Source organism: Trachinotus anak, unplaced genomic scaffold (assembly GCF_046630095.1).
Source record: "Trachinotus anak isolate AG129_WGS33_773 ecotype Australia unplaced genomic scaffold, CSIRO_AGI_Tana_v1 ptg000028l, whole genome shotgun sequence".
NCBI lineage: Eukaryota > Metazoa > Chordata > Actinopteri > Carangiformes > Carangidae > Trachinotus > Trachinotus anak.
The window spans coordinates 6,013,113-6,038,148 of record NW_027273879.1 but is presented as its reverse complement, the minus strand read 5'-3'; the positions used below and the strand labels follow the sequence as shown (position 1 = coordinate 6,038,148).

Genomic DNA, 25,036 nt, shown 5'->3' with positions numbered 1-25,036 from the left:
GGCAGAGTTTGGTCATATTGATCTTTCAACATCAGGTTACCCTACCCAGGGATGACAGCAGAGTCAAACCTCATTTGACACAGTGAACTGAGGAATCATTTCTCTAAAATAACAGACAAAATGCTGCAGTTTTCTTTGAACCCATCATATTTATGACATCCATACTATTAATGGCATAAAGTGAATATTGTTAAAAAAAGAATTATAATAGAATAATTATAATAGAATAATAATTAGATAAACTGTTTATCCATTAGTTTTAGCTATTCAATTATCTTTCCAAAATATCTATTTAAACTTTTTTACTTTTAGTTATCGAACTACTTAGAAAAATTCCCTTTAGGTATTTAGTTTAAACCGTTTATCCATTACTTCTAACCATTTAAATTATAATTAATAATTAATAATTAATTATTAATTACTTTTACTATTACTTTTAGCATTGACTGAGAACTTTCTCAAACTCTGTTACTTTTCACATTAGTACACTATTTAAACTTTTAATCCATTGCTTGTAATGTTAACTATCTAAATCCACAACTTTAAACTAGCTAGCTAACTAGCTACTACTTTTAGATATCTGTTTCAACATTTATCTGTTACTTTTTCCTAATTATCCATTACTATTTTAATTTTTTATCAGTTCCTTTTAACATTAACTATTCAGTTAAGCTGCCTATCCATAACTTTCAGCTGGCTACATGCAACCATTTATCCGCTGCTTTTACCTAACTATTTCAACCATTTATCCATAAGGTACCTTTACTTACTAATCAAAGGTACTTCACGAACTCAGTTGCAGCACCAGGAGTTCAGCAGACTCAATGTGGATATATTTTACATCAAATCAAAATCTGATTTTTCAAGTTACTCTAGCTAGCCTATGTCACGGACTTTCCACATGCCCTCTGGCAAGTTCAGATTCATTTTCCTAAAATGATATCAATCCAATTCCATGTTAAATCTTAAGATAGCTTTCATCATATCAGTTCAATTGCTTCCCTGGCGGTAACTAATATTTATTTCTAGCTGAATTAATTTACCTTTCACATGGCTGCAGACAGGAATTTGAAAACCTGAAGAGACAGAGAACAACAGACTGGTACGTCTGCTCCACTTGGTTATAATGAGAAAGTTACATTAGCATACTGTGTCCTCTGTGGCCCCTCAGCAAAAAACGCTGTACATCAAAAAACTGAAATTTTGAAGATCAGACAGAATATGAATGTCTGTTATTATTTGTGGCAAATCTTTTAATGTATGACTATGAATAATGAATCTAAGCTCAGGTGTACTGCATGTTCCTACATTATTCCTATTCATGCACAATAATAATGAATTCACGAACATACAAGTGAGAAAATCCAAACTAGTTTATTTACAAACATAATACCAGTATAAAGAATGATTCAGTCAGTTAAGAAGCACTGTATTTTATATTACCTCCATTCACCGCACTGATCAGTTCCCTTCCTTTTCCTTTCTCATTTCAGTTGTGTCTGTACAACAATTTAGTGGTAAAACCAAATTTTTTGGTGTTCATATTTGGTGAACTCGTATCACTTGTGCATAAACACACAAAGAGTCTATATAAATGGTGAAAGAAACACCACATTGGAATCTTATTTGCAATGTTGTCCTTGAAATACAAAGGAAAAACAAATGACAAGCCAAGCTTGGACAGATGAGTGTCAAAAAATTAATTTACAGTTTCTTAAGACTTTTTGCAGCGTACAACTAAAGGAACATTGAAAACACACACAGCTTTCCAGTGCTTAAATGTATGATGCTTTTTTGAGTGCAAACTAAATATTCACACATCAAAGGGGAAGGTGAAATAATAGTATTCATAAAAATGTTAGGTAGGGCAGCAGGGCAGCATCCATCTTCATTCTTGCATCTTTAATCAATGAGAACTGCATCCACTGTTATACAATTCGCTTCTATGAATCTATTTATCTTTCTGTGATAAGTTTCGTATATATATATATATATATATCTCCAAAAGCACTGTGAGTTTCAGTAGAGGCTTAAGTGTAAACATATTTTAGTGATCGTTGAAGCAGGCACACACAAAGCCAAGTACAGAGTTAAGTCATGCAGAGCATTACATGATTATGAATGGTGTTTACAAGGAATAAGACTTCACTAATTCCAGTAGAGTAGAAGCGGAGAACTGCACATGAATGTCTGTACCTTAGAGTCTTAAACATGTTTTATTCAAGAGATCAACAAAGATTTAGTTTGATGTTAATGCATTTGAGGATACGCAAAACACATGGGTGCACTGCATATCATACAGAAGGGTTTGATATCTCATAAGGCAGCACGGCTTAAGACATGAATGACGGCGAGAGGCTGGGTCGCTCAACAGCGCTCTGTTGTTTTACAAATTGGATGGCCTTGGAAGTTTTGCAGAGGTGCAAAATATTTATCGGTGACAAGCCAAAAAAGAAAAAGTAAAAAAAAAAAAACATGCTCACTTCTTCTCATAAACCTTTTGTTTTTACCAGGATATTTGAAATGGGAGAAAGTAGGCCACTGAAAACAGGCCATTTTAATAGCGTTTTAAAATATTCACCCAGCGAATCTGGTAAATAGGAAATTGATTACAAAAGTAGTCAACTGGAAGTTATCCTTTTTTTCATATTTTTTTTTTTTTAACTATTCGCTTAATATCAAGGTTCAAGCTTTGTTTTACACAAACATTAAAAGCTGCCACACCCACAGTGTCCAAGAGAAAGAGAGAAAAGGAGGGGGTGGTTTGGGGAAGAGGGGGTACCAAGACCCCCACTGCAGCCCCATTTCAGCATAAATACCTGTGCAATGTTGAGTAGAAAACAACACCTCTGTACAGCAGAGCCACTAGAAAACTTCACAGAAACAACATCACTATGAAGACCACTTTTTCACATTAAAAACAAGCATCCTATGGTCAGAGTCAAAGATAACCATAGTGATAAGATTGGCTAAATAAACAACTTAAAAGTATGTTGGCAATTAAAGCAAGCAACCTTCGATGAGCAGTTGAAGAAGTGTACACTGCGAAGGCCAACTCTCTTTTCAAATAAGGAGGAAAGAGTGAAGTGTCTCATTCACTGAAATAAAACACAACAGGTAAACCTGCTTTAAAATAAACGTATTAAAGGTAAAATGTTGAGCTTCCACATTAATGCAGGGGACTGAGGGATCACGTGCACTTCCCCGTGTGTACGTTGATGATCCCACGAGTATGCATGTGAATGAAATTGAAAATTTCATGGGGCATTGCGTGGAAGCCTGGTCGTGGCTTGACGTTGTCGTAGTAATGGTGAGTGATGAAGATGCCAGAGGGGTTCATGGGAAACGCCCAGAAACCGTAGAGGTGAACCTCCTCACACATCTCTAAGGCAGCGGTCACAAGCATCAGGCCGCTGCTGAGCCGTTTGGCCCGGACGCCCTGCACTGCCCAGAAACGCTGCACGTTGAGCAGATACTGTGGGTGGAAGAAGAACACGCCTCTCTGGGAGTCAAAGTCATCCAGCATGTACTTGACTCTGAAGGATACATCGGTGTTGCGGGTGTTGTAGAAAGCCGGAAGCACCACTGAGGAGTTCTCGTAATTCTGGAGGACTTCATAAAACGGCCGCCGCCATTTCTCCAGCTTCTGAAATCTGCAGAGGAGGTGAAGTATGAGATGACAAAAACCAGAAGAGAAGGAGAAAGCCACAGACTGAGGAAGAGAGAGAGAGAGAGAGAGAGAGAGATCTGATTTCTCACTCTGACCCATATTTACAGTACCTCTCAGTAATAATGCTTGGATTTATTGTCACCAAATCTGTTTTAGTGCCAACATCAGCTGAGTACTTCTCATTTATGGGTGGTATGTTGCACCTGCAAAAAAAAAGAAAATACAAGCCCACTGATAAAGGAGTTCAAATGTACTTGATTTGACACATTTTAAACTAAGCATGCTGGCGAGACATATTGTAGGGCTGCACAAGTAATCATATGATAAATGTGATTGGGAGTTAGGTTTGTACAATAAATTAAACTTGTAAACTGTTCTCCAAACCCCTCTTCAGCAACACTTTTCATATATTGAGCCTGTCAAACTTTGGATGTTGAATCAGTGTGCTTGGAGCTGTAGAATAGTGACACTTTGTATATAAGCGAACTTTAAAAAAAAAAAATCTGTTATCATACTTATAATACTTGCACTAAGTAGCTCCACGCTGCAATACAAAAACAGTGCTGTTTAGTTACTTCCGGAAAGTCTCGAAACACAGCGGCAGCTCCCCGCTTCGTAGGGACGTGGCCCGCCAGAAGTTTGGAAAACAGCCGCACCGGCAACTGGTGAGCATGCTGACTTTTAAAGAATTTTTCAGACCTCTCACAGGGTTACCGTTTTATGAGCAGCGTTTCTCATGGAGCTTGCTTAACTGGTTAGCTAGCTACCGCTGATAAAATTTACCAGCTAACTTGGCTTTTCAGCCAGTAAATTGACAGTTGTCATCTGGAAATTAATGAAATGCTTTTGTCTCCCTCACTGAAAACAAGTAGCCATTGTTGCATAATTACCAAGAATTTTAAGTGGTAACTTTGCCACCTTTATAATTGAAAATGGCAGGAGGGGCTGAGCGTACTGAAAGTTAGGTCCAATACTGCAATTGCTGCATTTAGTCTTTTCTCTGGTGCATTAAATCAAGCTGTTCCTTTTCACCAGTAAAATGCTGCCTTATTGGCAATAAGAGCATTTTTACTATACTGGCAAAAGTTCAAGTGTAACATTACAGGATTCTTTTTATGTGATTGCATGCTCTGTTGGCATTGTTACAAAGTCTAAGTCTTATTTATTTTAATGATAATTATACATGTATATTTCAGTGTTAAACTGAGGGTTATTTCTGTCAAGTATAAGAGAAACAATCCATGTACGTTCATTATAAATAATGCTTGTTAAAGTGAGAAAAAAATAATTGTGATTATCACTGTGCAACCCTCACATATCAAACACTGAAGGATTATATCCTGTATACCTAAACACAAAATCTGCTGAGTCGATTTCCCTTCCACATTTACTGTTCTTGATGATGCCGCCATTTCCAATAACAGCACATTTCTTGTACTGTGATTTGGAATACGGCATATCCTGGATGAAACAGACAGGTTTTATTAATGTCAGACAGCAGGCTGATTGAAATCAAACAGATTGTATCACCAGGTTACAAGGTGCAATAAAAAAAACAACAATTTAACCTTATATGAAACTATGCATAAAGCAGGATATAAACTCACATCAGGAAACATCTTGAAGACCTCGGTGGAGATGGGAAGGATACCACTAGTGTCCACCTCATACCTTAGCTTGGTCCCTGCAGGAGTGTTCCTCTTGGTGGTGAACAAAAAGGAAGGAGCATTACAGCAGCGAGACAGAGACATCCTTCAGGAAGACGCCAAAGAAAGGTAAGAGTTAGTCAAATCGTAGAAGACTGCACGCCAGCATCAAAACAGACTCAACCCCTGTGTTGTGTTGACATTGGCTTTATCTTCTCACACAGACCCCACATCAGCATTGAAATGGTCACACTTCTCTTTGCCTCAAACTGGGTTTGTACATTTGATGAGGGTGAAGAAATCCAGAAATAAACATGATGCATTATTATAAAAAAAAAATCAAGAAATATTTTGTTCTTTTTATGTTAATTGGCTATTCATGAACAACTTTATTCATTTTGTTTGCTGAAAAATCATATATACCTCAGAAACAAAGACAATGTAAAAAGATTTTTTTATGTTGTTGTAGATGTAAGGATATCAGGACCCAAATGCGCTCAGAGTTGGAAGGTTTATTGAACAAAGGAAAACACAAAAGTCTTACTTTGATGGAGAAAAAAAACAATCTAGGGCGGCAAGGAATACAAAATTGAAAAGGTGAAAATGTACAGGAACCAAGGTGAAAAACACAAGAACACGTGGGAATAGAAACAGAAGCACGAGGAATCATGAGGGAAACTGAACAGACGAACTGACAAAGAATGAAGGATGAATACAAAATTGAAAAGATAAAAATGTGCAGGAACCAAAGTGAAAAACACAAGAACATGTGGGAATGGAAACAGAAGCACGAGGAATCGTGAGGGAAACTGAACAGACGAACTGACAAAGAATGAAGGGAACACCTAGAATGAATCTAGACATTAAAATTTACATTTCTTCTCCTGAGACTGAGTGATGCTTACTTAAAGTTGCTTGTCTCCTCCTTGTTCTGCTCCCACCTACACACCTGCAGGTTTCGCCATCTCTCAAACAGGTCTGATGTTTTCACCCTGGCAGACAGGCAGAGAGACTTGTGGAATGAGGAAGGATACCCATGGCCATGTTTTTTCCGATTAACCATGTTTCTACAAGGGTAGTAAATTGAAGAAACATCATAAAAACGACTCAAAAGGACAAACAGGGGGACAGAAAATTACAGTGACTACTCTGTGACAGCACCACTGATGCCACCGGATCTAGACTTGTTAGCACAAAGACGGTGGCTTCATCAAGCATGTCTGTACATAGCTGCCCTTGAACTGACATTCCTTTTGCGATGATTGGGTGATGCTTGTTGCTCTGGGAGGCGGAGTGGCACCATTACTTTGACTGTCTGGCAGAGTGACAGCAGCTGTTTCCTGCCACAGACAGAGTGGCTCACAGCCGTTCATCAAGCGCCCCGAATGCATTTGACAAAAAAGTCTTTGACAACCATAAAAGGTCACTGGACAATGTTCACATTCACACAAGAGGAAAAATGCTGCGAGCACATCTGGCCATTCGAGGAGTGTCATGAATCTGACACGATAATGTACTGCATGATGTAAAAATATCAGAATCAGAATCAGAATCTGTTTTATTGCCAAGTATGTTTCCACATACAAGGAATTTGTTCTGGTGATTGGTGCAATTGGAGGTTCTTAGAGGTTCTTGTAAACAACAGGTTTACACAGTTTTAGTTTCTGCCTGTATGTGGGAATCAGGTGGACCATGACATGGTCAGAGTGGCCCAGTGCATCCCGGGGGACGGCGTGGTAAGCACCACTGATTGTGGTGTAACAGTATGTTAATCATATAGTGTGCTGCAGTTAAATCTGACAGTAACAGCTAAATGTCAAATGTCAAAATGTTGATTGAATTTAGATTTATTTATTATTTCTTTCAGATATTACCATAACTCAACTGGAAACCAGTACTTGTACTATTACATTATAAGCTGAATAAAAAAGAATGCATATATTGCTAATTACATACTGACACAATATAAATTCCTGTTCTCTCTTCGTGTGAAAAAACACCACTTTGGTCCAGACTGAAATAACTGTACAACTACTGAAATAATCAAATTTTGACATTCATGGTCCCCAGGGGAGGAATCCCGATGACTTTGGTGACTTTTTCTTTTTTGCTATCATGAGGTTCACAAATAGCTGAACAACTATAATGGATATAACAACTATTACAGCTACGGATTTCCATGTAGTTTGGTGCAAACATTCATGTCCCCCTCAGGATGACTTTTAATAACTTTTGTGATCCCCAGACTTTCTTGTAACACTGTCATCAAAATCTTTGTATGTTCAATACTTTAACCAAAGACCTAAAACTAATGACCACTAATGACTTCCACTTAGCCTCAGCTGCAATTTGTGTTTAGTGATAATCAGTCAATATTAGCATGCTAACACATTAAACTAAGATGATGAACATGGATCAACAACAGTGTACCTGCTAAACATCAGTAGGCTATGTTAGCATTGTGGTTGTGAGCATATTAGAATTAGCTAAATAGCTAAAGGCGCAGCTGTGCTGTACAGCCTCACAGAGCTTCCATTGTGAATTGAGACTCCTAGTCTTGATATAATTCTCTCTTTTGGTCCTTTTTTGACATTTGAAGAAAATTCTACAGCCTCATGATGAACTCAAATATGTGGTAGAAACTAGCTAAAATGTGTAAGTATTACACAGTTCTCAATGAACACAGACACAATTTTAAAAGCTGTCATAATTCTTTTAAAGGTCCCATGGACAATATTTTTGGTTTCTCTTTGGGATTAATTTGATATTTCATATTTGTTTCCTCAATCCTGCAGGATATTTACGTCATTTGGGAACTGAGGTGTATTCATATATCATAAACCAGGTGAGTTTTCTCTCTACCTACCTGGCCGGTGCTTGAGGATCACCTTAGAGAAAAAATCTCATTCTAAATAAGGCTTCCCCTCACACGTTTTGGCTATGTCATAAATGAACACTCACATTGTCAGGACTTTGACGTCCATAATCTCCTGTCTGAGCTCCCTGCATGCAGTGGAGTTGAAGTCAAAGGAGCCATCATAGTTCTCCAGATACCTGGCGGGATAGACACAGTCATCCTCTGCCTGAACCTCTCCTCACACACAAGAGAATCAACAGAATTAACAACAAACTGTGCAGATAAGATGCAATATATAAAACAGTGTGTTAGAGGAAACAAGCAAAAAGTTTTATATTTACGATTAAATGTCTATAGTTTGACTTTATACAGCACTAGAATATCAGAATAGCATTGTGGGATGACAAATGACAGAAGTGATGCAACTGATTTTAGGCGTCACAAACATAGCAAGATACTGTTTACTGGACACTTGCACCAGATTCTGTTACATCTTAGTCTAAACCAATGTTATAAACTACATGAAAAATAATACCTGTCATATTTTCCCTTATTTAATTGGTTATGATGAGAACTTGCATGATTTAACACTGATATTCTATGATTAAAATGTGTCTATGTGCTGTGGTGGATTAGATGACTATAGCAGTGTAGCATCTGGTGGATATGAGTATGAGAGGGTCTGTGCTTTTGTGTCAGGCAGTACAATAGATTTATACATTTACATAGCTAACTGCATTAAAGTAATACAATATATGTCAGTCATGCGGACTACAGTAACATGAGGTTTTGACTCTGGCTGATTTCTTGATATTTTGATACATTAACACACACAGATGCTCATGCAAGCAGGTATTATTAACATGGAGGCAAGACTTTTAGAATTGTATCTTGTCAACTAGAGTTATTGAATCAAAAGAATTATTTTAGATACAGATAAAACAATTGTTACATTGAAATGGCAACATTAACACAAAGCAGACAAAAGTAATGTCTTCAGTGTGGTGGTGTGACCGTGTTTTTGTGAATTTGACAAAATGGTTCTGCGGAGAAAGCGGAGAGGATTCACACTTGTAAAATTCATGTTAAGGTCAGTTGCCATTTATCTGTGCACTGATGCCTCATTTCTCACAGCACAAAATTGTATTTACATGCAATCAGAGCGATGTCTGGTTAAAATGTGTGTGTGTTTGTGTGTGAGTGAGTGTGTGTGTGTGTGTGTGTGTGTGTGTATGAGTGTGTTTTTGGAAGGGGTGGGTTGGTAAGGATGGAGGTTGAAGGGGGAGAAGAAGGAAACCACCAGTGTGACGACATTTGACTCTGTGTTGAAGGCGCCATCAGGTTAGGCAGTGGTAAGGGTTTTTTAATTAGGTTGTAAAAAAATTAACAAAAAACAACTGATCAGATCAATATCTCTCTAATCACTCATCTCTATCTGCGCTGTGGTGGAAACTTTCAGGAGTAGATGCACGTGACGTTACTTGACTTGCTCACGGATTGATTCTGTTTAATCACTAAGTTGGATGATTGAGATATAAAATTCTGAAATTTGTATTGAAAATTGACTATTAAAGTAAGACTATGTAACTTATGAATAAAACACAACCTTGTTCATTTTATTTCAATCAAAACTGCTGCTGCTACAGATTTTCTTGGTCTTGTATAACCGGTAACTTCTGTTAGCTAATTTTAGCAAGCTAGACAGATGTTGTCTAAATAACACTAACAAGTAAATGACACTATATGCATGACACAGATAAAGATGACGATGTCTTTAAAGCAGTTGATTAAACAGAATCTTGGTAAATGAAGGTAAATTCAATGCATCTTGTAATTACCACCTGTGGCCATGGTGAGCGCTGTTCAACAAAAGTTATATAGTCTCACTCTAATCATGTGCTTACCCAGTTTAAATTAATTTAAATTAAATTTGTTTGCATAATGGGTTTTACAGACCAAAAGTTTATAGATTTTGACTAAATTCTACACAGATTAAATTGTTGCATTTATTTTTTGGCTGTCCATATGATTTAAGCCAAGTGCTTACCTTGAATAGAAATTAAACTCTGTCAACTGTTAAAGTGTCTAAATTATGGCAAGTTAAAGCAAAACTCCATCAAAAGACCAAATAAAAAGCAAACCATTGGGGAATATTTAAGATTTGATGCTGGGAACTCAAACTCATTAATATTTTTACATTTACATAAATTAGTGCAATTTCCTGCTTTTGTAATTCTGTTTGAATAATGACCAAAATAACTACTTCAGTATGGAACTATAAAAAACGTTGAAATGTTTTTGACTTGCATGCAAATTCAATCTTGTGACATGGGCATGAGGCAATAAATATGCATTAAATTGTGAAAGAGGTGCATCAGATTTTTACACTAGACAAATTATTTTGTTCGATCGTAAAGATTCAGACCGTTGGAGGATTTCTCCTTTTAGCCCCAATCTATAATTTTCCTTTTAGGTTTGGGCAGAGGGCCATAGAACTGACAAAGTCATCTCTATGTGGCCGCATTTAAATAAATGTATTTTATATTGAAACAAGGTATTGATCCAAACAGCATTGTTTGATGGACAATGTTCTATCTGTGAGATCTTAGGTGCACTACAGGAATTTTACTTTTATTATATCTGAATCTTGGAATTTACGTGTATATTGCTTGAGGAGAGAAGGGATTTAATGCCAGAGTGGCAGCAATTGCAGGGTGTATTTGTCAGAATGAATGTTGGTATTTGTCAGACAGCTTAAATGAAGTGTGGTGTTTTGAAAGATGGATAAAATCACAAAATATTACCTGTGGCTGTGGAGGTAAATGAGGTGAGTTAAAAATAAATAAATAAATAATAATGCTAATAAAAGAAAACAACAAGCAATACAATGGAGCAATGCATTAAAGGAACAAGATGCTGGGATGAAATCGTTCAAATAAGGAACGATGAAACTGGTTGTCTACATCCACCTGATGATGCAGTATATTTCTGAGGTTTTACTGAGAGGAGCATCTGTATCATGTAATATATTTGACACTATTCATGCTTGTTTTAGCTAAGATGATGAAACCTTTGCAAGTGTTCTGTGTTCACTTCTAAAAGCAGTAATTCACTATATGAGATGAATTTCATCTCCTATGGCATTCTAGGTAAATAATATTATGCTGGTTTGAAACCAATCCAGGATGAGAAAGACTAACCAGAATTTTAACATAGATATTGAAATCTACTGCTCAGTGCAATGAGGATTTGGAGCTTTGGGGGAAAATTCTGGCACATTCCTGCCTTCTTGTAACAAGGAAAGTTAGTTAAGTGGAAAAGGGGATAAATCCAAGTCGCAGAGAGACAATGCAGATGTGAGAAGGGGAGATAGGGGGAGCAGAGAGAAGTGGCCACACTATGTACATGGCATACACACAGAGCTGTGCAGAACACATGAGACACAGGTTGAGGAGGACAAGGCATTTGGAAATGGGTGCTGGATGGGACACAGAGGTACGAGGAGAAGCCAGTACATCAACAGGAGACCGTGGTTCAACCAGCTTCTGGAGGGGGTGGGGGGTGGGGTGGGGTTTAGGGATCAGGGGTCGAGGTGGACAGGATCAGACAACATGCAAGAGCAAATCTGAAGTGCAACCACCACTGAAAAAATATGAGAGTTAATACCCTTCAGACTAATGAAAAAAAAGAGGCATTCTTGGGTTTCTGTGAAAATACTAAAAAAAATGCCTTCAAACTGGCCTACCTTTGAGAGCGTTTTTTTTTCTTCTTAATATCGGCTAGGCAGGGTGTGACTATTACGGAGATCTGTGAATCTGGCTGAAAATTCTGACGGAAACATCTGTCAACATGCAGACAGGTTAAGTTAGAGTTAAGTGTGTGATGTAGTCCTGCGACATCACCACCCCTGCTAACTTCCTAAACTTGCAGATTTCAAAACAAGTAGAGAAAAAGAGTGTAAATGTGCTACGGCTTTTGTCTACAGCATCTGAGGAGACTGGTGGGCATAATAGTCCAGTCCACACATGCAGGGCTGGGTCATCACTATGATGGATTTGAAACTTGTGTTCTCTTTCACTCTATCTGTCTGTCTCTCACACTCTCTTTTCTCAGAGGTGTTGTGCAGTCAATCACGCTGGAAAAGTACCTTTTCCTTCCATTTCTGGCAGGCTTCAGAGATCCATCATCCGAGAAATTAACGGGACCGGTCCAATTTCCTGTCTCGTCCCCTTTGAGTCGGCTAAACTGTTGCGCACTAGTAAGAAAATGAGTCAGTTTATTTGGGATTTATTGTCCTTATTGTGCAAATGTCATACACATACAACCAAGCCCATGTCTTCACTCACAGAACTCAGAGTTGCACATACATGCACACACATACACATATACATTTAAGGGGGAGCAGCTTTTTAGCTCAAGAAAAACAGTCAAAATGTGACATTAGACATGGTTAGAATGGATTTTCAGTTAATGACACTATGGTTTAAATGGTTAATTTATGCTCTGCTGGGCTGTTGCCACTATCCTGAGTGTGATTCAAACATTTACACTCTGCAATATTGGCGTGCAGGAGTGTTAGACTTGTAATTCAATATATTAAAGTCACTGTGATTTAAGGAAGGAACAATAATTGCTGCCAATGTTTCTGCGAATGTCAAATCACTTCTGAGGAAGAGATGCCAACAGATTTGCCAAGTGTAGATACTATAAAGTAGCCAATTTAGACCATCCCTTCAGCCAAATATTACTGATAAGATAATGATCATCAACTAACACATCCTTGTGAGTAAACAACTAATTCCAGAGACATGAGGGGCATTTGTATGTTCAGAGTACTTTTTGGGGGTTTAGTCTTCTCGAGAGAGAACAAGATAAAACTTACACAATATCAAGCCTTTAAACATATTTAATTTTGAGTTGAATGGCTAGCAATATTCTACAGTTTTGTTACTTTCAACAAAAATCCCATTAAAAGACCAAAACCAACAATACCAGCTATTTAGCTATATGTAAGTTTTGCTATTGCTACATAGCCAACATTAGCATTAACAGCTGTTTACTTACCAGTCTTTCCAAGTGCTTTGTCCATCAGTGTTTACAATACAAGAGGTTATAATATGGCCTCTAAGCAGCACTACTTCAGATTAGCCTGGACGCTGCAGTGACTCGGTATCGGAAAGTGACGAGACGGGTCAACCGGTTAGCATGCTAAATTCAATACAAGAAAAGAAGCGATATATTTAGAAGCAAAAAAAGAGGATTGCTTTCCACCGCTGGAGACAGCTCTTGGCAAGTAAAGAAATTAAGTTTGATGCTGAACTTGTAATGTTTCTTCCAGACTTAATGTTAATGCTGGCTATGTAGCATTAGCAAAACTTACAAATAGCTCCTTTAAAAACAGGTCTCAAATACAGTTTCATTTTTAAAAAGGGGTCAGTCATTTCCTTCAGCAGCTGGACACTGTAGTTTTTAGCAAACGTTGCTCAGAGTAAATTGTCTTTTTGTTATAGATTTTTTTCAGCTTCAGACTAGCTTGTATTTATGGTAGCAGGATGTTCTATGTGGGGATTCTCTCAAAATAAACTACAGTGCCCATTCTCATCATTATGAAGGAATATGTAACCCAGTGCACCAGTGTGGCTCATTGATGTATTTAAATAGTTTTTGAACAACAGTGGCGATTAATGGCACATTACAATAAGTATCAGGTTATAAATTCATTCAGTTATTGGTTATGGTTGTTAAATGAGATTTGTAATGAAAATAATGAGAATATGAAAAATATAGAATATCACCAGTTTTATCCTTTAAAATTTTCAATATCACACTTCATTTGTGAACAGACTAATCACATTGCATACATCCAGATATATGTGGGTGTACAACTCCTATTATCTGGCTGATTATTATGCAAGTATTCATGTGTGACTCATTTCTCTGAGTGCTCTGTGGGTGTTGTGCTAAATTCAGCAGGGAGATTGAACCCTAAGAGCATTTCTGGGTGCATTATGTGATTGAGCATTCATCACAGAGGACTCATGTCAATACTGATGTGCAGGCACTTTTGGCTTCTCTGAGTGTCACTTCAACATCTCAATAACACACTGCAACTGGCTGCAGAACAGAACACACCAAAAATCAGAGAGATGTTTGTGGCTTGCTTCAGGATGAGTGCATGAAATAGGACAGCTGTCTATTACACAGAAAAGCTAATGACAGCAGAATAATTAAGTCGGCACAACATTATCTAACATAGATCTTAATCACCCCCAAAACGCAATGCCTGTCCAGGCTTGATTTCTTATCTAAAATGCAGTGGGTTGATCAATAGCACATAGAGTGCTGATGTTTTCCAATATTGTGGACACCGCTAAAACCATAATCAATCTCATTTTACATTTGACTCATAGATCAATTTAATGTCTTGAATTCAAATGCAAAGAGCCATTTATCTCCCATTGACTCAATTATGTGGACAACTCAGACAGGAATCTAAGCATTTGATTGGACAAACAACAGGCACAAAGTTTCTCTGAAGCACTAATGAGCTTTGATTCTACCCTCGAGCATTGTTAATGGGACTTGAAAGCAGTAAGGACTTGACTTGGGTTTTTAGGGTAGGACTGGAACATTAATCTAGATTAACATTTAGTAGGCTACTGTGTGTCCAGAGGTATTCCTGTAATGATTAAGGGTTTTTTAAGTTTGTACTTCATGGTCCTTATCATAAAAGGAAATTAGCAGATGTGATCTTCTTTCAGTCTCTTTGTTGTTTCCTCTTTGCATTACCTTTCAACAAGGAATCACTTCTGTGAATAATAAAAGTGCTGTGACTTATAAATTATGGACAATCTGCTGTTAGATACTAGAATCAATATAAACACATTCAGCTCTGTGAAGAGCTTGTGGAAACAAACAAAAAAAAAACTTGCATAAAACTTATTTATATAAGGCACCAAGAAAGGCTTATTTCTCAAATGGAGTCTGGTGAACAAATTTGTGCTGAAATTAGATTAGTTGAATTGCAAAGAATTTTGATCAAATTAAATAATCATTTACATCATTTATCAAGCAGAAATGGCAAATATTTGCTGGTTCCAGCTTCTCAGATGTGAGGACTTTCTTTGTGTTATATCACCGTAAACTGAATTTAGTTTTTGGTTTGGACTGACTCACTATGAGACAAAAATTGGACATTTGAAGATTTCACCGTGTCCTCTGGGAATTTGTGACACATTGAATCATTTTCTGATGTTTTATGGATTGCCATAATACATTGAAATAATAAACTGATAATGAAGAAAAACATTAGCTGCAGCCATGTGCACTCAATTGCAAAGCCACTACTTTCTGGATGGGGCCTTTGGTATTCCTCTCTCTCGCTGTGAATATTTTTAGATATCACCCTCTTCAAGTCAAATAGAGTTGAAAGTTAATATGTCTGCCATCACAGAAGTGTGTCACTCATTGTGATCCTTTAATAAGCTCTCTCCTTGTTCCTTCGCTGCCATTTTACTGTCCTACATTCTCTACAACTTTGTCCTGATTCCAGTGAAGACATGCAGGCAAGGGAGTGAGCTGATTCATGTGAGACCATAATGTGACTCCACGGAAAATCGATGGTCATCGATTTATGTTGTTTTTATTATTATTATTATTATTATTATTATTTCCAATTTATTGGGTACCCCTCATTGATTTAGAGGAGAGCCCCCTGGCCCTTGGTCATTATGATTTATGATACATCTTAAATCAACTCCCTAAGATTTCTCTTAATCTAAGCACCCAAATGTTTCCTCTGCTGCAATTGTAGCCTAGACGTCTCTGGTAATTTGCAGAGATGTGTTTTTTTTCCCATGTTGCCCTGAAACACAAGAGCACATGATAAATGCCCTGCTAACATGTTCCCAGGCCTGGGGAAGAGGCTGGGTGCGGTCAAACCCATGTGGACAACAACCAACGACTTCTGATTGTTTATGCTTGGATAGATGTTGTAAGATGACGTCTTCTCTCTCCTCTCTCTCTTCACACACACACACACACAAACACATACAAACACATTAAATTTCATCACCCCCTCTTAGTCTCTCAGTCTCTCTGTCTCCTTCATCTCTCTCTCTCTCTCCCCCACTTGCACTGAGGTGTGTGTGCAGACAGACTGTAGCAAAATGGCTGCCGCTGAGCCCACTGGTTTCTGTTGTGTGGCTTGTTCCCCCCTCTCTCCTAGGTTTGAGCCTTAGGAGCAAAGTAAGGGCACAGGCGAGGAAAGGTGTATGTGTGTGTGTTGGGTCTGGATTCATGCATCTCACTGAAGAGGTTAGGATGCCATGAATCCACATTGAGTATCCAGACCAGCCCAGCAGGGTGGCAGGGGAGGGGTTAGCCGTGGGGAGCTTTCAGATTGCAGCACATATATGTTTGCTATGAAGTAAGCATATATGTGCTGTCTGTAAGATATTTGGAGGTGGGGATAAAGTTTGTCTGATTGTTTCTTTTGTTAGAGGTGAGATTTTGGAGTGCTTCATAAACCACCTAAAGATCAAACATCCCGACTTCTCAGCATCTGCTCGTCTCACACTGAAAATTTTCTCAGAATGTAAAGGAAAGGGGCCTGTAATTTAGTAAACAAATGAATGTTGAAATTGGTTTAGATAAGAGCAAACCAGGATTCAGCTCAAGAACCCCTATCAAGGAGTTAAATACTGTTACTACTGCAGAGGTATTAAAAAACTTGGCTCTGCAGTGGCTGTGTGTGCACTGAGTGCAGCCTGGCAAAAGAAAAAAAAAAGGTTTATTTAACAGGGACCAATAAGAAATACACATCATCACAACCATGTTGCTATCTGTTATCATCATCAGCTCCAATGGCTTTCAGTAACATTATGATAATCTGATGCCTCTGTAAGATGTAGGCTACGACCAGTCAAGAAGGCTGAAACGTAAAATCAAATAAAGATCTTTGGAAAAAGAAAGGGAAACCATTACCATACACAGCTGGAGCACTGTGTATGGTATGAATGTGATGCTTCATTTTCAGAAAATATCAAAAAATAAATCCAATGGAAATTGTTTCTATGCCACTGGAAAAAAAGATGGATGGTTAATTGCTATTGTTCTTTTCAGCCATTAAAGCTTGTTTTCCCCATGTTGTTCCCAACATGAAGCCTATTCATCCGGACTGCTCCCATTTATACTGAACAGTTAATCAATGTTTTCATCCGTTATTTATCTGTCACCATTAAGCCATTAATTGGGATCAAAACTGAACCCACAGAACGGTCATGAAGGCATGCTTTTTAGGTCTGAATATCACCATTACAGAGTGGACAGCTCTCACAAACAGCAGGGCCTGCGCTTTAATTGCCTATTGTTAATGGCGACCGAACAGAAAAAATCAACACTTACCTCTTAATGTAGTTTTTCCCATAGAGAATCTGTTGCAATAGTGTGACAAGTCCAAATGCGCAAATAAATATGAAACAAAGAGATCTATTGCCGAGTATATCTTTACCCGACGATGGGTCGGAGTATCCCATTCTTCGGCGCAGCATCCAGGGCTGACGGTGACACCCGGTTAGGTGTCTCTCTCCGCTGCATTCAGGACCAGGAGCGCAGGTGTCTTGTCCCCGCTGGACTGGACATTGTCCATCACCTCACTGGGCTATTTCACTGCTCTCACGCCATCGCATTATTGGTGTTGGATGAGAAGCATCGCAATGTATCGCCAGCTGTGGTCTCAATTAGTAAAAACCATAAATGACCCTATCCGATTCCGCCAAAATAAACCCTATAGCCTCTATAAAAACAGGCCTGTATATATTTTGTAAGCAAACGAGCGGAAAAACATGAAATGTCCCGAAGGAAACTCTAGATTTCTATAGGACAGCGTGTGCTACTCGTCTCGACGAGGTGCAGTCGCTCGGTCGGCTGCAAGCAATCCAGCTCACCCAAAAACAACGCGCTCAGAGGGCTGTTTGTCCAGGATACATCCCGAAATGCATCGATGTCAAACGCGCTTTTTTTCTATTCTATCAATTACTGGTGCGAGCCAGAAAAAAAAAAAAAAAAAAAAAAACATACCCCATGCTTCATCTCACATCTGAGCAAAGCTGCGTGACTGAAATGTAAAAGCAGGAGGATGCGCCTTTTCTCAGCCTGGCAGCCGGGGGCGCGCCGCGTCTCACTCAGATGCTCGGCCAGAACCCAAGGTCATGTCCTCCTTCACCTGCGCACTCACCACATCTACAACAGCACAATTCATCAGTCAAACACAGCCTCGAACTCAACTGTGAAGATTAGGCCACACCTTATCAAATTAAAAGTCATTAGAATGTATTTATAGCCTATCTGATACGGCTGCAACACGACTGCACTACTTTTTTTTTTTTTTTTTTTTGCAGTAGAGTTTATGTCAAGGGTACCTATTTTCTGCTCGGCAGTTTTCGGTCTAAATGCTTTATTTAACTGTTTCAGTGTCTGTTGAAATTTTTCAAACCTTGACAGCAACATTGTGGCATGAAGGCAGAGCCCTCTTAGAGCTGAACTACTGACAGAAATCAGTTTGTAGTGCTGGGGTTGATAACAATTCAGTGATATTGATCTCTGCCCAGGTCCACTTTGACAGCTGTTTGATCATGTCATCAAAGCCCATTTAATACAGCTACTTTATCAGCCTTGCAACAGTGTCACTGGTGTTTTACAACCAGATCATGCAGCATCAAATTCGGTGGCATGTGAACGTCGTCTTTCTTTATCCATATAAAGGCCTAATCATATCCGACTCTCTTGAAACATGTATATCTGGTCAGACCTGAAGTGGTCATTGAGCTCCTTTGCCAGTCTGTTGAGCTGACCACTAAAGATTTGACCAGTATTTTACTGACACACATTGTGCAAGAAATATAAAGCTTTGTTAATTTAAAGTAATCTGCAGCAAGTGTACCTGTATAGAGGTCAGATGGACACACCGATATTTGAATTCCTGTAAAAAAAAAAAATCTATTCTCTTTATCAATCTATTTTCTTCTCCCCCCCTCAACAGAGAGGAGCAGCAATTCTACTCCAAGCACCTGATTTGTTCTCCCTCATGACCAGACACCCTGCAGAGGAAGTTAATTTGCACCCTGTATCCAAGTGTTATTGTCTCTTTCACTACCCAGGCCTCATTATTATGGGCTCGGAAGACAAACCCATGGCTAGATTAGCCTGCTGGCCACAGAAATGAAAAATAAACTGATGGGCTTCCTCCTTTCTGTGCCGTGTGCATATTGCCCAAAAGGCCCATGATAAAATATCAACAGCAAAAGTCTAGATTTTGACACACAGATCTCCACAAAGACAAGGCCACAGAATTAGGCAATAATGTATGATTTGTCTAAGGTGATTATCAACAAGATTTTTGGTCTCACACACAATTGTGCACTCAAATGTTAGTTGAACTCCTGCAGTTAGGCCAGTAACTTGCTCCCAAAATGATGGGGGCAATCAACCAACCCTGACCTTCATCCCAAAGGCTTTTCTCTCAGTTACAAATTACCATGTGGCATGCTGGGTATTGTATATATCTATCTAAAATTATGTAATGTGTATTGGGGGAGCCAAAACGTTTTTTAATTAGGTCATTTGGATTTTTTTCCCACATAAACAACTAGTAAATAAATTACTCTGTGTTATGATGGAATGAGTGTATATCATTAAAATGCTATGTAAGATATTTAATACGGTTTGTGGTGCATGTTCGGGCATTTTGTCATAATAAAAATTGGCTAGATAAGACGTTTTCTCTGAAAATGAAGTGGAACTTTTAAATACGTCAGATAAGCCAAGATACAGGCATGGGCAGGGAAATCTAGTCGAAGGGGGTCACATTTCTGTGTTACACCGGAAGCCGCACGGATGTAATTTGATGCAGCGCAAGCTCCTCTTCCGGCCTCTTTTCCCTTAGCCACCGGACGAAAATGGTAAGATGCAACGCTGTCAGACAGAAATCTGCAAACATCTGTTAAATGCGCCGTTAATCTGAAACGGAGTGAGGGTGTTTCGTTGTCGGATAAACATTGTTACCGTTCGGATTAAGTATTTTTGAGATGAAGCTTCATTTTTGTAAAAATTATCGTTGTTCCTGCTGCTTCCGTTCAAGCATTTATTTGCTGCAGTTAGCACTGAGGTTCAGTGTACTTATAAGGTTTAATTCACACTGGAGACAACTGGATAACTATAATATAAGTCGAAATAAGTTCTTTTGTAGCCGTCAGCGGACTAAAGATGAACTAATGTTGTTATTCGCTTTGTAAAAGTAATAGAAGGTATAAAAATGGGCTAACTAGCTTTACCATAGCGGTAAGCATTCCCGGCTAGTTTTTCATGTGTCTCCTTTAGATGAGTGTGGAAACTTGAAACGGACTTTGAATTTTATTTGCAATTGAATCACACATCACCACACACAAATATAATACTCAGTACAAATCAACACAACTCAGACTCACAATAACAAGAATTCACACTTAAAGGCATTTATTTACACATCAGAGTGACACATACACATACACACTCACACACAAACACATAGAACATAACAAATACTATTAAATACATCATGGAAAAACAAATCAGAAAAATGAAATGGTCAGTGCTAATAGAATGATGAAGATTGAAAAGGCAAATTTTTTTATCTGAAATATATTTTTACTAGACACTAGTATTACATTTTAATGTCCATCATTCATTACTCAATGTGTAAGACAGCATGTTACATTTAACTCGACTTAGTGTTTGGGGGCAATATGAACTGCCTGCCTGCTGTTTGTCTGGTTTAAAATGTTGAGCTACAGTGTATAAGGGCTTTTTGGCATAAAACTTGTAATAAAATAATTAATCTGCTTCTAACTTCTCACCAAGAGACTTCTGTGCATGATTGTAAGGTTTTGTCTTAAAAACTGGGCAAAGAACCTGCTCTACTTTGTACAGCTTGTACTGTCCTTAAATTACATACACTGTTACTAAGGCAGTGATATTCAGTATTGTTGCATCCTTCACATCCAGCATCTAGTGGTTGTTGCTGCAACCTCAGCCCACGTCTTGTCAGTGATGTCTTAAAACACAAATGTCTGAACAAATGACTTTCTGTGATTCAATCTTCCTAACTGAGACAAGACTATCAGAGCTTTAACTTGTACTGATATTCTTTTGTGAATTGTTCCTGAGCTGTGGTGTCTTATCTTCTTCAGACGAAGGGGACATCATCTTTCGGTAAACGCCGGAACAAGACGCACACCCTGTGCCGTCGTTGTGGGTCCAAGGCCTATCACCTGCAGAAGTCCACCTGTGGCAAGTGTGGCTACCCCGAGAAGCGCAAGAGAAAGTGTAAGTCACTTACTGACATGTTTTGATCGTAAGACACGGTCCTTTTAGCCAGAACATTGCATGTGAGTGTATTGTTGATTCTAAAATGAGAGCATTGCTTGGTATAGCAACAGTTTTTTTTAGATTGGTTGTGGGTTTAGAAGTTTAAAAAAATCAAAAGTCATTGCTTTACAAAGGTCTTAAATATCGTCTTACCTGTTGCTGGTAGTAATGATGGATGGATGAATGGGGATATTAGTTAATCTGTGTAATGTTATTTATCTGGGTTCACATTAGGAATTAAGTGCTTTGGGCAGTATTACTATCAAATGTAAAATTTTATGCATGAAGAATGTACTTGTTAAGTTGTGTCACTTGACTATAATAGACCAGAAGAAATCAACATTTTAATTGTGTAACAAGTCAATGACACTGTCAGTACATTATCCAGCTCTACATTGATGTAAATAGCCAGACTGCCTTGACACTTACAGATGTATTGTTTTGTAGACAACTGGAGCGCTAAGGCCAAGAGGAGGAACACCACTGGGACTGGCCGTCTGAGACACCTGAAGGTTGTCTACCGCAGATTCAGGTATGATCTTTTAATGGAAAAAGCTCAGCTAAGTTAGTGGTGCACCAGTTTACTGCAAATTTGGCAATGAAAACCTGTTTGCTGTCTTTACTTCAGTGTTTGTGTGTTTTTTATAGCTTTGGCATCTGTAATACAAATAATGAAATGTCATCTGGAAGCGAACACTTTGAACGAAGTACAAGTTTACCTTATTCAAAGGCCACAGTGGAAATTTGTTTGCTTGAAAATACTCCTCAAAATGTTAAAAGACATGATAAACACTATAAATAGACCTGATATGTAGTAAATCATTTTGATTTATCAGCTTGAACTCCAAACACTGGTTCTGCTATCGAGTTGTGTTGACGTTTTCCAAGCTGGGAATACAAACAGACACAGATCACTGCATCTTATTTTAAACTACCAAAAGGAAGCTTATAGCTATACCCCCCCCCAATTGAGGTATTTCATGTTATGGTATGATGTAAAATGTTGAACAGAAATGTTTATAAGAAATGCTGGATTGTATAATCACATGATCCTTAGCATAGTTGTTGATGGTACGTCATGAAACTGCATCCAAAAACAGAGGAATAACATTTAAACAAATGTTTACAATGACTACAAGAAAAACAGTGAATTATAGGTTGTTTTGTTTAGTTTTGATGTCATTGGATCACCAGACACTTGAAAGATAGTCTCATGTCCACTCAAAACAATCAGAAAAGTGGATAGAAAGAAAGTTTGTGTCCATATTGGAAGTGCTTTGAGCCCTGCAGTAGCAAGGAATTGGTGTGAGTCATTATCAACAGTTTAGTTTTTAACAAGTTTTTGCAAGACTCTCACTCTGTTACCAACCTGTACGAAGTCCTGTCATTAGACTTGTCAATGCTGCTTACCAATGATGGTGAAAAAAAAATGTCTGAACAAATGAACTCAAGTGATATTAGTATTTCTCTGAGGTAAGCATCAGTAAGACGAGATCACTGACATAAAATTGGACACTGGAATTGCCAGTTTGGGCAGTTTTCAGCTCACCTCTTGTTTAATGGGGCAGGAAAAATGGTTTTGGATGTGATGATTCAGCATCAGTGGGCTTTGCTCCACATGCAGTGATTAACAGTTCAAAACCAAATGTCATTTCACTTTATTACATAAAAAGTTAAAACTTTGTTCCCATTCCAATTATTTTTGTTACAGTGAGTGTTAACGTGAGTGTTAATGTAGCATCTAAAAGATGGACAACCTGGCAGCACAGGTCCAAAAGGTAGTTGAAGTTGGGCTTTAAGAGAGGTCCTTTTTCCGGCAAAATGCCTGTTTCATTATAATTTACTTAACTTAAGCTTCCTTATTGGCATATTCAAGTTTGCAGACGTATCATAACTGCTGTGCACTGTGGATAAAGGTAAATAATCCATGTCCTAAAATTGGACCATCTTTGTGTGTTCGTGGCTTAAAACATACACCATGCAGTAGATACTCAGAAGTGGCATAATTAGCGGCCAGGTTAATCTCAGCTAAATCTCATTTTACATAATTGCGCAAACAACTTTTCGGGGGGAAAAATGTTGTGTGTTGAATCACAGGTGTAATTAGAGACGATGATAATACCAGCATTTCTTTCACCTGTAACGGTTCCAAGGTCCTCGTGTTATGCTTGCTGGCTCGGCGCTTAACTGGGACACACTGAGTCACTGTCTCAACGCGTCTCAACAGAAATGCCAGCATCTGTTTGTTCACAAAAACTCCAGCTTTTGTGAACATCAGTGTAATTTGTGCCAAGATGCCACAGCCTTGCTGTCTATCCTCCTGTCCAAACAACTCCAGGAGAAATAAATGTTTACAGTTCAAAATTAATCAACTCTCAACAGCTGCTGTAACCATAGTGATTTACCTAGCTAGTTGGGTAACCAGCTTGTAAATGCCTGCAGTAGATGGTAGACTGTGGGATAACATAAAGCTTTTAGCACATTTGTTAATAAAGCTAAGACTATCATTTGTTTTTGTAGAAAAACAAATAAATTGACTTGCAACTTTTCACTAGGATTTACCTCCTGAGATGATGCTTAGTATGTGTCATGTGTCTGCATCATCTTCATATTGTTATTCCTTATTTTTCAGGAATGGTTTCCGGGAAGGCACCACCCCCAAACCCAGACGTGCTGCAGTGGCCGCCTCCAGCTCATCCTAAAAGACACATTTTTGGTTAAATAAATGTGATGTTAAACAAAAAGTCTTGTTTCTTGATCTTTTAGCCCTGTTGTTTAGCCAGTGATGGCAAAGACAGGTCGTGATTGGTGTCAACAGATTAAATATACACACATGGTGTTAAGACTTTATTCCCACTGGGTTCATTTGTGCAAATCTCAAGTTAAAAGTTTCTAATGTTGTGTCAAAACTAAGAACACAAAGCTGAAATAAAAGGTGTTTTCAGAAACATGATCTTTTGTATTAATGTTGGAGGTTTTCTTACAATCACCCACCTTGGAAGTCCGACCTCTCTTGAAAACAAATTACACCAAACTCCTAATTCTGGCCAAAAGAGTGAAGCTGGTGTTTTCCCATTGTCCTGTCAGAAAGTCAAATTAGTTTTTGTTTGTTGTTAATAGGCTGGAAAGGTCTTACATAACTGCATTTATACAAGGGATAGTGATGTGAGAACAATTTACCTCTTAATAGATAAATGACATATTTAAACTTAAATTATTGGGTTGTAATTACAATGGTCTCATAAAAAGTAAAAATCAGTTGCACAAAAGCACCAAGAAATTTTACTTTTATGTTGAATACATTTTTTTTCTAATCTGTGAGAATGGCATGTAGAAAATTTGAGCAAGAGACCTTTCAAGCATAGTTTGGTTAATGCTGTTTCACTGATATCACACTATGTATTTCACATGAACATCTGTACAAGCACACCTGATGAACAGTCAATTTACACTATATAT

General features: G+C 38.2%; 2 protein-coding genes and 2 non-coding genes across 10 annotated transcripts; 3 read left to right on the top strand and 1 right to left on the bottom strand.

Annotated features, from left to right (window-relative positions):
* Positions 1-1,358: 1,358 nt before the first annotated feature.
* st8sia5 (ST8 alpha-N-acetyl-neuraminide alpha-2,8-sialyltransferase 5) lies at positions 1,359-18,532 on the bottom strand. Of its 7 annotated transcripts, none has more exons than XM_071465304.1 (9): positions 17,685-18,532; positions 12,321-12,428; positions 11,919-12,014; positions 8,278-8,370; positions 6,222-6,383; positions 5,278-5,422; positions 5,019-5,131; positions 3,781-3,873; positions 1,359-3,653 (listed from the first exon to the last, which is right to left on the bottom strand). In XM_071465304.1, the coding sequence occupies exons 1-9, from the start codon at positions 17,768-17,770 to the stop codon at positions 3,191-3,193; spliced, it is 1,359 nt and encodes a 452-aa protein (XP_071321405.1). In that variant the 5' UTR covers positions 17,771-18,532; the 3' UTR covers positions 1,359-3,190. The 7 variants fall into 7 exon arrangements, with proteins under 7 accessions (XP_071321405.1, XP_071321404.1, XP_071321406.1 ...); XM_071465303.1 differs by having other exon boundaries at positions 17,579-18,529; XM_071465305.1 differs by having other exon boundaries at positions 6,222-6,308; positions 17,579-18,526.
* Positions 18,533-19,978: 1,446 nt separating this feature from the next.
* Positions 19,979-24,530, top strand: rpl37 (ribosomal protein L37). The gene is made up of 4 exons (XM_071465322.1): positions 19,979-20,133; positions 21,400-21,535; positions 22,025-22,109; positions 24,210-24,530. The coding sequence occupies exons 1-4, from the start codon at positions 20,131-20,133 to the stop codon at positions 24,277-24,279; spliced, it is 294 nt and encodes a 97-aa protein (XP_071321423.1). The 5' UTR covers positions 19,979-20,130; the 3' UTR covers positions 24,280-24,530.
* Positions 21,248-21,327, top strand: LOC139611975 (small nucleolar RNA SNORD72). Its single transcript, XR_011686405.1, has one exon. It is a non-coding gene; the product is annotated as a small nucleolar RNA SNORD72 (small nucleolar RNA).
* LOC139611974 (small nucleolar RNA SNORD72) lies at positions 22,981-23,057 on the top strand. Its single transcript, XR_011686404.1, has one exon. It is a non-coding gene; the product is annotated as a small nucleolar RNA SNORD72 (small nucleolar RNA).
* Positions 24,531-25,036: the final 506 nt, after the last annotated feature.